This window comes from Bos grunniens, chromosome 2 (assembly GCF_055505025.1).
Source record: "Bos grunniens cultivar Pamir isolate PY7600 chromosome 2, Bosgru_T2T1.0, whole genome shotgun sequence".
NCBI classification, from domain to species: Eukaryota; Metazoa; Chordata; class Mammalia; order Artiodactyla; family Bovidae; genus Bos; species Bos grunniens.
In genome coordinates, this window is record NC_141166.1 from 11,108,801 (window position 1) to 11,118,847 (window position 10,047).

The 10,047-nt window shown below is 52.7% G+C and overlaps 1 protein-coding gene across 8 annotated transcripts; it reads right to left on the minus strand.

Moving 5' to 3' along the window:
• Nucleotides 1-5: 5 nt before the first annotated feature.
• CD164L2 (CD164 molecule like 2) lies at nucleotides 6-8,027 on the minus strand. Of its 8 annotated transcripts, none has more exons than XM_086330685.1 (6): nucleotides 7,852-8,027; nucleotides 7,268-7,435; nucleotides 7,096-7,167; nucleotides 6,564-6,608; nucleotides 4,902-5,046; nucleotides 6-653 (listed from the first exon to the last, which is right to left on the minus strand). In XM_086330685.1, exons 1-6 carry the CDS (start codon nucleotides 7,937-7,939, stop codon nucleotides 503-505), a joined length of 669 nt encoding a protein of 222 aa, XP_086186811.1. In that variant the 5' UTR covers nucleotides 7,940-8,027; the 3' UTR covers nucleotides 6-502. The 8 variants fall into 8 exon arrangements, with proteins under 8 accessions (XP_086186811.1, XP_086186800.1, XP_086186844.1 ...); XM_086330674.1 differs by lacking the exon at nucleotides 7,852-8,027 and adding an exon at nucleotides 7,529-7,705; XM_086330718.1 differs by lacking the exon at nucleotides 6-653 and adding an exon at nucleotides 4,018-4,151.
• Nucleotides 8,028-10,047: the final 2,020 nt, after the last annotated feature.

A 10,047-nucleotide genomic window follows, 5' to 3' on the forward strand; every position in this document is an offset into this window, starting at 1 on the left:
TACACAGTCCCACTGATGGTTGTTATTAATATTATTGAAACTGGGTTATAGGCTGGTACATAGCAGGTGCTCCATTAATGTTTGTTAAATAAGTGAATAAACAAGGAGAAACAGGCTCAGAGACAGGACATGATTTGTGTTCTCTCTGCCAGAGATTTTGCCCAAGCCCCTAACCATGTCCCCAACCAGAGAGAAGCATTGTTAGCAAGGTGACTTCATGCCCACCCTAAGGTCCACTGAGGAATCCCTGGCAGAGGCTAGAAAACAGCTGGTAATACAGGCTGTCACATGGGCAGACCATGCAGGGCAAGCGTGGAGGCCAGTGAGGAAGAGGCAGCAGCCTTGGTCCAGATGTGAGGGGTGAGGTCTGAGCTGGAGAGGGACCTCTGGTGACAGAGGAAAGGAAAACATTGGTCATTCATTCATCAAACCGTCTCTGAGGGCCTTCTCTATACCAGGCCCAGTTCTTGTGGGGGCAGAGAAGACCAGGTTCATGAAAGTGTCAAGGAAGGTGGAGGCCAAGCTTGCCAGACAGGATGGATCCATGAGATGAACGCTGAGAAGCTCCAATTCCAGTTCTAGGAATATGTCCCACCACACACGCTCTGCTGCAGGTGTGCCAAGATCTGAAGACAAGCCCGTTTATCATGATGCTGTTTACGATAAAATGGAAATAACCCTGTTGGACTTTGATAGGATGCAGGCAAATCAACCATCACCGTCTGAATAAGTCATGGGGCAAATCTGATCTCTAACGAAAGGGGCAAAGTTGCAGAACAAAATGTAAAGTATGCTCCCATTTCGTATTTTTTTTTTGTAATGAAAAACTTTAAAAAATAGTTTTATTTTTGGCTGACTGGGTCTTCATTGCTTTGTGCGGTCTTTACTTGCAGCGAGCATGGGCTACTACTCTTCATTGCCATGCATGGGTCTCCCATTGCAGTGGCTTCTCTTATTGCAGAGCACAGCCCTTAGGCATGTGGGTTTCAGTAGTTGTGGCACACGGGCTTAGTTGCTGGTAGAATCTTCATGGACCAGGGATCGAACCCACATGCCCTGCACTGGCAGACGGATTCTTAACCCCTGCGCCACCAGAGAAGTTGTCATTTTGTATTTAAAAAAAACTAAGGGTGTGTAAAAGGTCAGTTTTCATTCCAATCCCAAAGAAAGGCAATGCCAAAGAATGCTCAAACTACCGCACAATTGCACTCATCTCACACGCTAGTAAAGTAATGCCCAAAATTCTCCAAACCAGGCTTCAGCAATATGTGAACCGTGAACTTCCTGATGTTCAAGCTGGTTTTAGAAAAGGCAGAGGAACCAGAGATCAAATTGCCAACATCCGCTGGATCATGGAAAAAGCAAGAGAGTTCCAGAAAAATATCTATTTCTGCTTTATTGACTATGCCAAAGCCTTTGACTGTGTGGATCACAATAAACTGTGGAGAATTCTGAAAGAGATGGGAATACCAGACCACCTGATCTGCCTCTTGAGAAAATTGTATGCAGATCAGGAAACAACAGTTAGAACTGGACATGGAACAACAGACTGGTTCCAAATAGGAAAAGGAGTATGTCAAGGATGTATATCGTCACCCTGTTTATTTAACTTATATGCAGAGTACATCATAAGAAACGCTGGACTGGAAGAAACACAAGCTGGAATCAAGATTGCCAGGAGAAATATCAATAACCTCAGATATGCAGATGACACCACTCTTATGACAGAAAGTGAAGAGGAACTCAAAAGCCTCTTGATGAAAGTGAAAGTGGAGAGTGAAAAAGCTGGCTTAAAGCTCAACATTCAGAAAACAAAGATCATGGCATCCGGTCCCACCACTTCATGGGAAATAGATGGGGAAACAGTGGAAACAGTGTCAGACTTTATTTTTCTGGGCTCCAAAATCACTGCAGATGGTAACTGCAGCCATGACATTAAAAGACGCTTACTCCTTGGAAGGAAAGTGATGACCAACCTAGATAGCATATTCAAAAGCAGAGACATTAATTTGCCAACAAAGGTTCGTCTAGTCAAGGCTATGGTTTTTCCTGTGGTCATGTATGGATGTGAGAGTTGGACTGTGAAGAAGGCTGAGCGCCGAAGAATTGATGCTTTTGAACTGTGGTGTTGGAGAAGACTCTTGAGAGTCCCTTGGACTGCAAGGAGATCCAACCAGTCCATTCTGAAGGAGATCAGCCCTGGGATTTCTTTGGAGGGAATGATGCTGAAGCTGAAACTCCAGTACTTTGGCCACCTCATGCGAAGAGTTGACTCATTGGAAAAGACTCTGATCCTGGGAGGGATTGGGGGCAGGAGGAGAAGGGGACGACAGAGGATGAGATGGCTGGATGGCATCACTGACTCGATGGATGTGAGTCTCAGTGAACTCCGGGAGTTGGTGATGGACAGGGAGTGTTGCATGCTGCGATTCATGGGGTCGCGAAGAGTCGGACACGACTGAGCGACTGATCTGATCTGATCTGAAGGGTGTGTAGGTATGTATTTTGTAAATTCATAGAAAAAGGTCTGACCCATCCTGTTAAGCATAGTTATTTCTGGGGAGTGGGACGCTGGGGAGAGTGATTCTCGTTCTTTACATACATAAATGTCCGTGTGGTCCTTTTGTTCCTTGCAGGCATTTACTACATTTGAAAAAGAAAACATCCACTAGAGAAATGTCCTTAACTGGGCGAAAAGCCAGGGGTGAGGGGGGGCATTCTTTCCTTGGCCTGGGAGAGAACGGGCATCGTCCCAGCCAGGGGAGGGCGACCCAGGCAGGAGAAACCGTGTGTGCAGAGGCTTGGAGAAGAGAGAACAAGGCAGGCTGGGTCACATGACCCAGATGCAGGGACCTGGAGGGGAGGCTGATGTCTGAGAGGAGGGTGGGTGTTGATAGAAGTGAGTCTGTGTTGGGGGTAGGAGGGGGTGGACTGCGTTTGGCATTGATGGGTAGGCAGGTGAGCCCTCTGTGAGGCCAAGGAGTAGCTGAAACTCCCTGTGCAGCCCAGGGGCCCTAAAGCCTTTCCAGCTGCAGCCAGAGATCCTGCAAGGAGAGGAGGCCTTGAGGGGAGGAAGAGATGCAGGCATTTGGGCAGCTGGAAGGGTGAATGGGTGCCCTGGAGTGAAGCAGACGGGGCACATGTTCCTGCTCTGAACCTGCCCTACATCCCACTGAGATGCAACAGCTGTTACTGGACTTTACAGATGAGGAAACCGAGGCCCAGAGCTGCTCCATTAACTTCCAGTCGCACAAAGCAGTCGGGTTCCACAGGCTAAACTCTTGCCTGTGACTCTCTACTGCCTCTCAGCTTTCTAGGACAATCATGAGACTAAATCAGACACTGATGCCAGACTCTCAGCCACATGCCGGGTTTCCAGCAAGTGCCCCATGGGTGGGAGATGTTATTAGAGAAGACTTCTGGGCCCAGGTTTGAGGGGGTGAAGAGAGGGAGGTGGGCATGGGTGGTGCTTTCTAGGAGGGCCCATTCAAGGAAGGCCAGAAGTACCCTGGGGAGGGTCCCGGGGGTACCTCCACCTTGGAACAAGGGCAGAGATCCAATTTAGGAGCAAAAAAAAACCTGGAGATGCCTCTGCAGAGGAGTTCTGAAGTTCTGTTCATTCTGGAGTCAGAAAAACCTGGATTAAATTCCCAGCCCTGCCCCATTCCACTCTGTGTGATCTTAAGCCGGCGTGTTTCCCTTTCTGAGTCTCTGCACCCTTCTCTATAATGCAGTGGAGGAGGGGGTTAAACACATAACAACAACAACTATTTTTTTGGCCAGGCCGTGAGGCTAGTGGGATCTTAAATTTCCCGGCCTGGGATTGAACCCAGGCTCCGGCAGTGAAAGCACCAAGTCTTAACCACTGGACTTCCAGGGAATTCCTGCAAATAAAAATACTTTAAAAGGTGACAGTGTTAATTTAAGGCTGAATTTCCATGAAAGAGAGGGCAGTGGACCATACCTCCCACCCCATCCAATCCACACACAGCCCAAGACATGGGACATAAAGCACAGTGCTGGAAAGAGCTCCTTTATTGGGGGCAGTGTCCAAGCCGGGTCCATGGGAAGAGGCCAGGCCCAGACCGAGTACCAGGCGGGGGGCCACAGGGATGACGATGAGGCAGAAGGTGGTTGAAGGATGCTCTCATCTGCACGAACCAGGCCCAGGACAAGAAGGGATGTCAACTATGGGGCTCTGAGTCTGCTCAGTGTCCACAGGGGCCACAATTTGGTGACCAAAGTTTTTCCCACCCTGAGTGCCCTTAAGGAAGCCAAGAGCGGGCAGCCTCTTCATTCTCTTTCCCCTGATTGTGGAATCTGGGCCTGAAGGGGGTCAGATTCTGCAGAGGCCAGACAAAGAAGGCACTCAGGGTGGTGGTCCCACCTCAGTTGGGCTGAGGACCCCCCCTGCACCCCGCAGAGAGCAGGCAGCGGGCAGAAGAGCAAACACTTTAATGGAGGTTGCAGCGATCCACCCCACAGCACACTTGGGGGCCAGAGCACACGGGAGCCTCAGAGCAGCTCCCCTTCTCAGAGGAAAACCAAACCGCACACGTGGCCTGGGCTCCTGCCCGCAGCCACAGAGCTGCAGGCGGAAGGCGGCCTGGGCTGTCACCTACTGGTTCTCCTCCCTGCTGACAGCATGAGGGGACAAAGACAGAGGGGCTCAGCTGGGCTCTCAGACGCCGCGCCCGGGCCGAGTCCCACATGGGCCAACACCCAGCCGAGAGAACCCCACAACTGGAGCGGGGAGACGTGGTGCGACCTACATGGAGGAGGCCAAGAGGGCCTCAGGGCCCCTGAGGCTGCCCCATGCAGGAGACGGCACACGGGCAGTGAGGGCCACCTGAGGGGCCACAGGGAAGCAGGTGCAGGGGGTCGGTGGGCCAGGTACTCACAGTGTCTGGTAGGTGCTGTCCTTGGCCTTGAGGAAGCGCAAGACGAAGAAGGCCACCGCCTGCAGACTCAGCACCATCACCACGCCTCCGATGAAGCTGGCCCCGTCAAAGCCGGGGCTGTGGGCCTCAGGGACCAAGGGGCTCTCTGCAGGGTGGAGGCCACAGCAGGCCACTGTAGGCCAGGGGCCCAGCCCCACCCCAAAACCCGGCACAGGTCATCTGGGAGGCCCCCAGTCCTCATTAGGGGAGCCTTGGACAGAGGGCTCAGAAGTTCCACCCAGATTCTACGGGTGGCTGGAAAGTGCCTGGAAGGACGGATAGCATCCGGCCCTGGCTCCGCTCCTGAGTTGCTCTGTGGCTTGATGCCTCTCACACCCTTTCTGGGCTTCCTGACTACAGGTCCCAGATGGTGAGTGAGCTCCCTGCCTGCCTCCCTCTTCCACCAGGACCCCACAGGGTGACGATGGACCCAGAACTTGGGCGTCCACACCACTTTCAGCTCACAGTCCCTCTCCGCCTTGGGTCTTGAGCTTCGAAGCCCAGGTGTAGATGCCGTGGTCTCCTTTCAGGACTCCCAAGTCCCGAGACCCTGGAGTCACCCAGGGTCCAGAGAGAGGGAAGGAGGAGAGGAAGACGTGGCGGCCCACCCTCGACCAAGGGGATAAATGAAGACTCGATGACATGTGTCGGAGGGACTAACCAGGCTCTGAATGCCAGGCCTGACAGTCACCTCTCCGTTAGGGCAGAGCCAGACTTACATGGCATCCCCAACCCTTTCCCCCACCCCCGCCTCAGGGCCCACAGTTGCCAGGACATCTAGGTGGCTCCCAGCTGTGCCACGTTAGCCATCCACTCCCACCAGGGATTTGATTTCAGGCCCTGGGCCAGGTGCCCAGAGCAGGGCAGGACTGGTGGTAGAAGAGCATTCTAGGGCAGTGAGAGGGGCCCAGTTGGGTGCTGGATCCACTTCCCAGAGGCTGGATCCCACTTCCCCAGAAGGGGAATCTGAGAATGTGAAGGGTGGTCCCAGCAGCAGCTCAGGGAGCCCCAGAGAAGGGGACTAGGGAAAGAGGAGCAGAAGAAGGAAGAAATAAGCTGCACAAGACCCAGCTGGGGCTCAAGCTGGAGGAGGAGCCATCAATAATTCAGCCCCTGAGATCATGTTTCTGGCTTTAATTAACCAAGAGCCTCTTCAGCCATCCTTGCCAAGCCTGCTGACCTCCAGACCCTGAGGGGCAGTGGGAACCAAAGGGTGGGGTTCTTGCCTCTGTTCGGCTGGGACCCTGCTTTGTGACCCTCTCTGGGCCTGGAGGTTGCAGTAGGTAGTCACTGAGGACATCTCCTTGGCAACCTGACATACACCCTCAGCACCAAGCAGGTCCTGAGGGGGGCCATCCTGAGTTCTCAGAACCGGGGTTGGGGAAAAGGGATGGGAACCATCATTTCTTGATCACCTTCTATACATTGGAAACTGAATGAGGTGCTATACACCCTCTCATAAAATCCTCACTTTGTGAGATATTCTTCAACCCATTTTACAGATGTTGGACACAGGCTCAGAGGGAGAAATCACAGGGTTGAGGTCACAGAGCACGTCAGTGCCTGACCCCAGCTGTTTTTCCATGCACCTCTTATCCTTCCATTACCCCAGATAGTACCTACCTGTTGTGACTGTCTTCGGTTCATGAGTTGGGTGGTGGTGCACAGCTGAAGAGACAGGAAATCCATAATTAAACCAGACCCCTGCCACTTCCCATCAAGACCCCATCTCAGGCCCACCTGGCACACTCTTAAGCCTTAGTTTATACAGTTCCTTCCACCAGCGGAGCCCTCTCTCTCCATCTCTACGTTAATCATCATCTGTGACGCTGCCTCCTTCAGGAAGCCCTCCCCCCATTCCCTTCTGAGCTTCCAAAGTCCTCACTGTGGTTTAAAATAGAAGAGCTAGTTCCTCCAGTTCCTCTGCATGCTTGTCCTAGATCCTCTAGCTGCACCAATTTTCAGAGGAGGAAACGGGCCAGAGAGGGGAAGCCACATCTCAGTGAGCTAAAGGCAGAACTGACGCTGGACCCAGTGCTTGTGGGCACAGTCTTCTCTCGGGGAGAGGCCGATTCCCTACTGGAGGCGGGCTCTGGCTGAGGACCCCTCGGCCCCCTCCCCGCAGCTTGACTTAGGCCAGAGGGAGCCCCCTTACCTGGACATGACTCTGAGCGGTTGTAGATGGAGCAACCTTCCTTGACCACCTCTGATTGAGCCACGCAGTGTCCTGATGGGAGAAGGAGCAGGGAAGCGGTTTAGGGAGTGGGGCCAAGGCTCTGATGTTCAGAAATGGGGGCACTAACCTTGGGGAGGGCCTAACTCCATACCTGGCTCCTCTGGCCGACACTGCTCCCACACACAGCTGGAGAGGTTGTGTGCTCGGTTCCCCTCCACACAATGTTCACAGGGCTTCAGCTGTTTGCAGGCCACTCGGACAGCTGGCCAGATGTTCACACGGAGCAGGGCTCCCCGCCCAAAGCCTCGAGCACCTTTACCTGGGCGTGAGGTGGGTGCAACACTTGGAACCCAAGTTACCGTTCCCCTTCCCCACTACTACGGATCTCACCCCCCTGCACACATACACTCACCTGGATCCCCTAAGCCCCACCGCACGCCTGGAGTTTCCACAAACACATGGGCACACACGCCTAGAAGCTCCCTGACATTCACCAGAGCACCCTCCCTTTGCATATATCAGGAGCCACCCCCATCCCATTCACCTGGGGCCGCTTCACTTCCCTACACCTGAAGTTGCCTCACACCCGGAACCTTATATACGGCTCCACAGACAGTCGGAGCCTCCTTCTACCCACCCCAGGAGCCCCGCACACAAGTGAGAAGTCCCCTCCCGCGCCCCCTCCCCAAGCCCAGACTGCTCCTGGCAAGCAGTTGGGTGAAGGGCACGCGTTACCAGCCACAGCAAGCTGGGCACACAGGAGGAGGCAGCAGCAGCCGCCACAGAGCGCAGCCCGTAAGGCGCGGGGTCCCGGCGCGGCCATGGGCTCGGAGGCGGGGCCTGGAGGGGTGTCGGGGTCGGCGGAGAGCGGGTGTGGCGTGGCCCCTCTGGATTCGGCTCCGCCGGGGTGTAGGTAACGAGACCAGGGCAACCTGCGCTAGGGTAGGTGGGCGTGGCCCAGACAGGGCGGGGCTAGTGACGCGGTGAGAGGGCGTGGCTTTGTTGTCTGGGGCGGGGTCCGATGGGGCGTGGTTTGTGGGGGTCTGGGGCGGGGCTCTGGCAAAAAAGACGGAGTCCAGAACTATTCCGAGTACCCGACCAGGTCCCTGGATGTCCCCTTCCCTCGCTGGATCATGAACACTCTGTTGCGTTATTATCCCTACTTCACAGGTGAGGAAACTGAGGCTCAGAAAAGGTGTGTGACTAGTCGGAGGTCAAAATTCTCCAAGCCAGGCTTGAACAGTACGTGAACTGTGAACTTACAGATGTTCAAGCTGGATTTAGAAAAGGCAGAGGAACCAGAGATCAAATTGCCAACATCCGTTGGATCATCGAAAAAGCAAGAGAGTTCCAGAAAAGCATCTACTTCTGCTTTATTGACTATGCCAAAGCCTTTGTGTGGATCACAACAAACTGTGGAAAATTTTTCAAGAGATGGGGATACCAGACCACCTGACCTGTCTCCCAAGAAATCTGTATGCAGGTCAAGAAGCAATCGTTAGAACTGGACATGGAACAATAGACTGGTTCCAAATTGGGAAGGAGTATGTCAAGGCTGTATATTGTCACCCTGCTTATTTAACTTATATGCAGAGCACATCATGAGAAATGCTGGGCTGGATGAAGCACAAGCTGGAATCAATATTGATGGGAGAAATATCAATAACCTCAGATACGCAGATGACACCACCCTTATAGCAGAAAGTGAAGAACTAAAAAGGTCTTGATGAAAGTGAAAGAGGAGAGTGAAAAAGTTGGCTTAAAGCTCCATACTCAGAAAACTAAGATCATGGCATCCAGTCCCATCACTTCATGGCAAATAGATGGAGAAACAGTGGAAACAGTGGCAAACTATTTTTCTGGGCTCCAACATCACTGCAGATGGTGACTGCAGCCATGAGATTAAAAGACACTTGCTCCTTGGAAGAAAAGTTATGACCAACCTAGACAGCATATTAAAAAGCAGAGACATTACTTTACTGACAAAGGTCTGTCTAGTCAAAGCTATGGTTTTTCCAGTAGTCATGAGAGTTGGACTATAAAGAAAGCTGAGTGCTGAAGAACTGATGCTTTTGAACTGTGGTGTTGGAGAGGACTCTTGAGAGTCCCTTGGACTGCAAGGAGATCCAACCAGTCCATCCTAAAGGAAATCAATCCTGAATAGTCATTGGAAGGACTGTTGCTGAAGCTCAAACTCCAACACTTTGGCCACCTGATGGGAAGAACTGACTCCTTGGAAAAGACCTTGATACTGGGAAAGATTGAAGGCCGGAGGAGAAGGGGCTGACAGAGCATTGGATGGTTGGATGGCATCTCCGACTCTATGGACATGAGTTTGAGTAAGCTCCAGGGGTTGGTGATGGACAGGAAGCCTGGTGTGCTGTAGTCCATGGGGTCACAAAGAGTCAGACACAACTGAGCAACTGAACTAAACTGAGTCAGAGGTCACAGAGTTAGTGGCAAAATCTAGATTTGAAGAGAGGTAAATTTCCTGATTTCTGAGGTTCTGTAGAGTTCATCCTTTAACCAGGAGGGAAGAACAGGCCCCCAGACTCTGGCAGCCTGTATCGCTTCACCTGTTGCATCTTCTTCTCTTCTGCCCCTCAATACACTGCATCTATCTCTGACCCACCACACACTTTGGCCAAGCCAGCCATCTCACTGGTACTGGGATAAGTGGTCTTTCTGCAACCTTCCCCTCTCCGTCTTCTGGCTTTTCTCCCTCTGCAGCCACTTCTCAGGTCCCTTAGAAGACAGCTCCTCTTCCACTCTGCCCCATCCTCCATTCTTCCCTTTCCCCTCCCCACCTCTCCCCTCTCCTCCCCTCTCCCTTCTCTACTTCTCCTTTTCTTCTTTCTCCCTCTTCATCACTGCTGGCCCAGTTCAGTCCTGAGCCCTATTCCTCTCCTCTTCTGGGTCATCTCAGTCAAC

What these genes read in the sequence shown, in the direction of transcription:
- CD164L2 (XM_086330674.1), bottom strand. Translation starts at nt 7,631, where the DNA reads ATGCAAAGGGAGGGTGCTCTGGTGAATGTCAGGGAGCTTCTAGGCGTG. An exon ending in GTGGGGCTTAGGGGATCCAG is followed by an intron (nt 7,436 to 7,528) that starts GTGAGTGTATGT and finishes CCTCACGCCCAG; the next exon opens with GTAAAGGTGCTCGAGGCTTT. An exon ending in ACCGAAGACAGTCACAACAG is followed by an intron (nt 5,047 to 6,563) that starts GTAGGTACTATC and finishes TCCACCCTGCAG; the next exon opens with AGAGCCCCTTGGTCCCTGAG.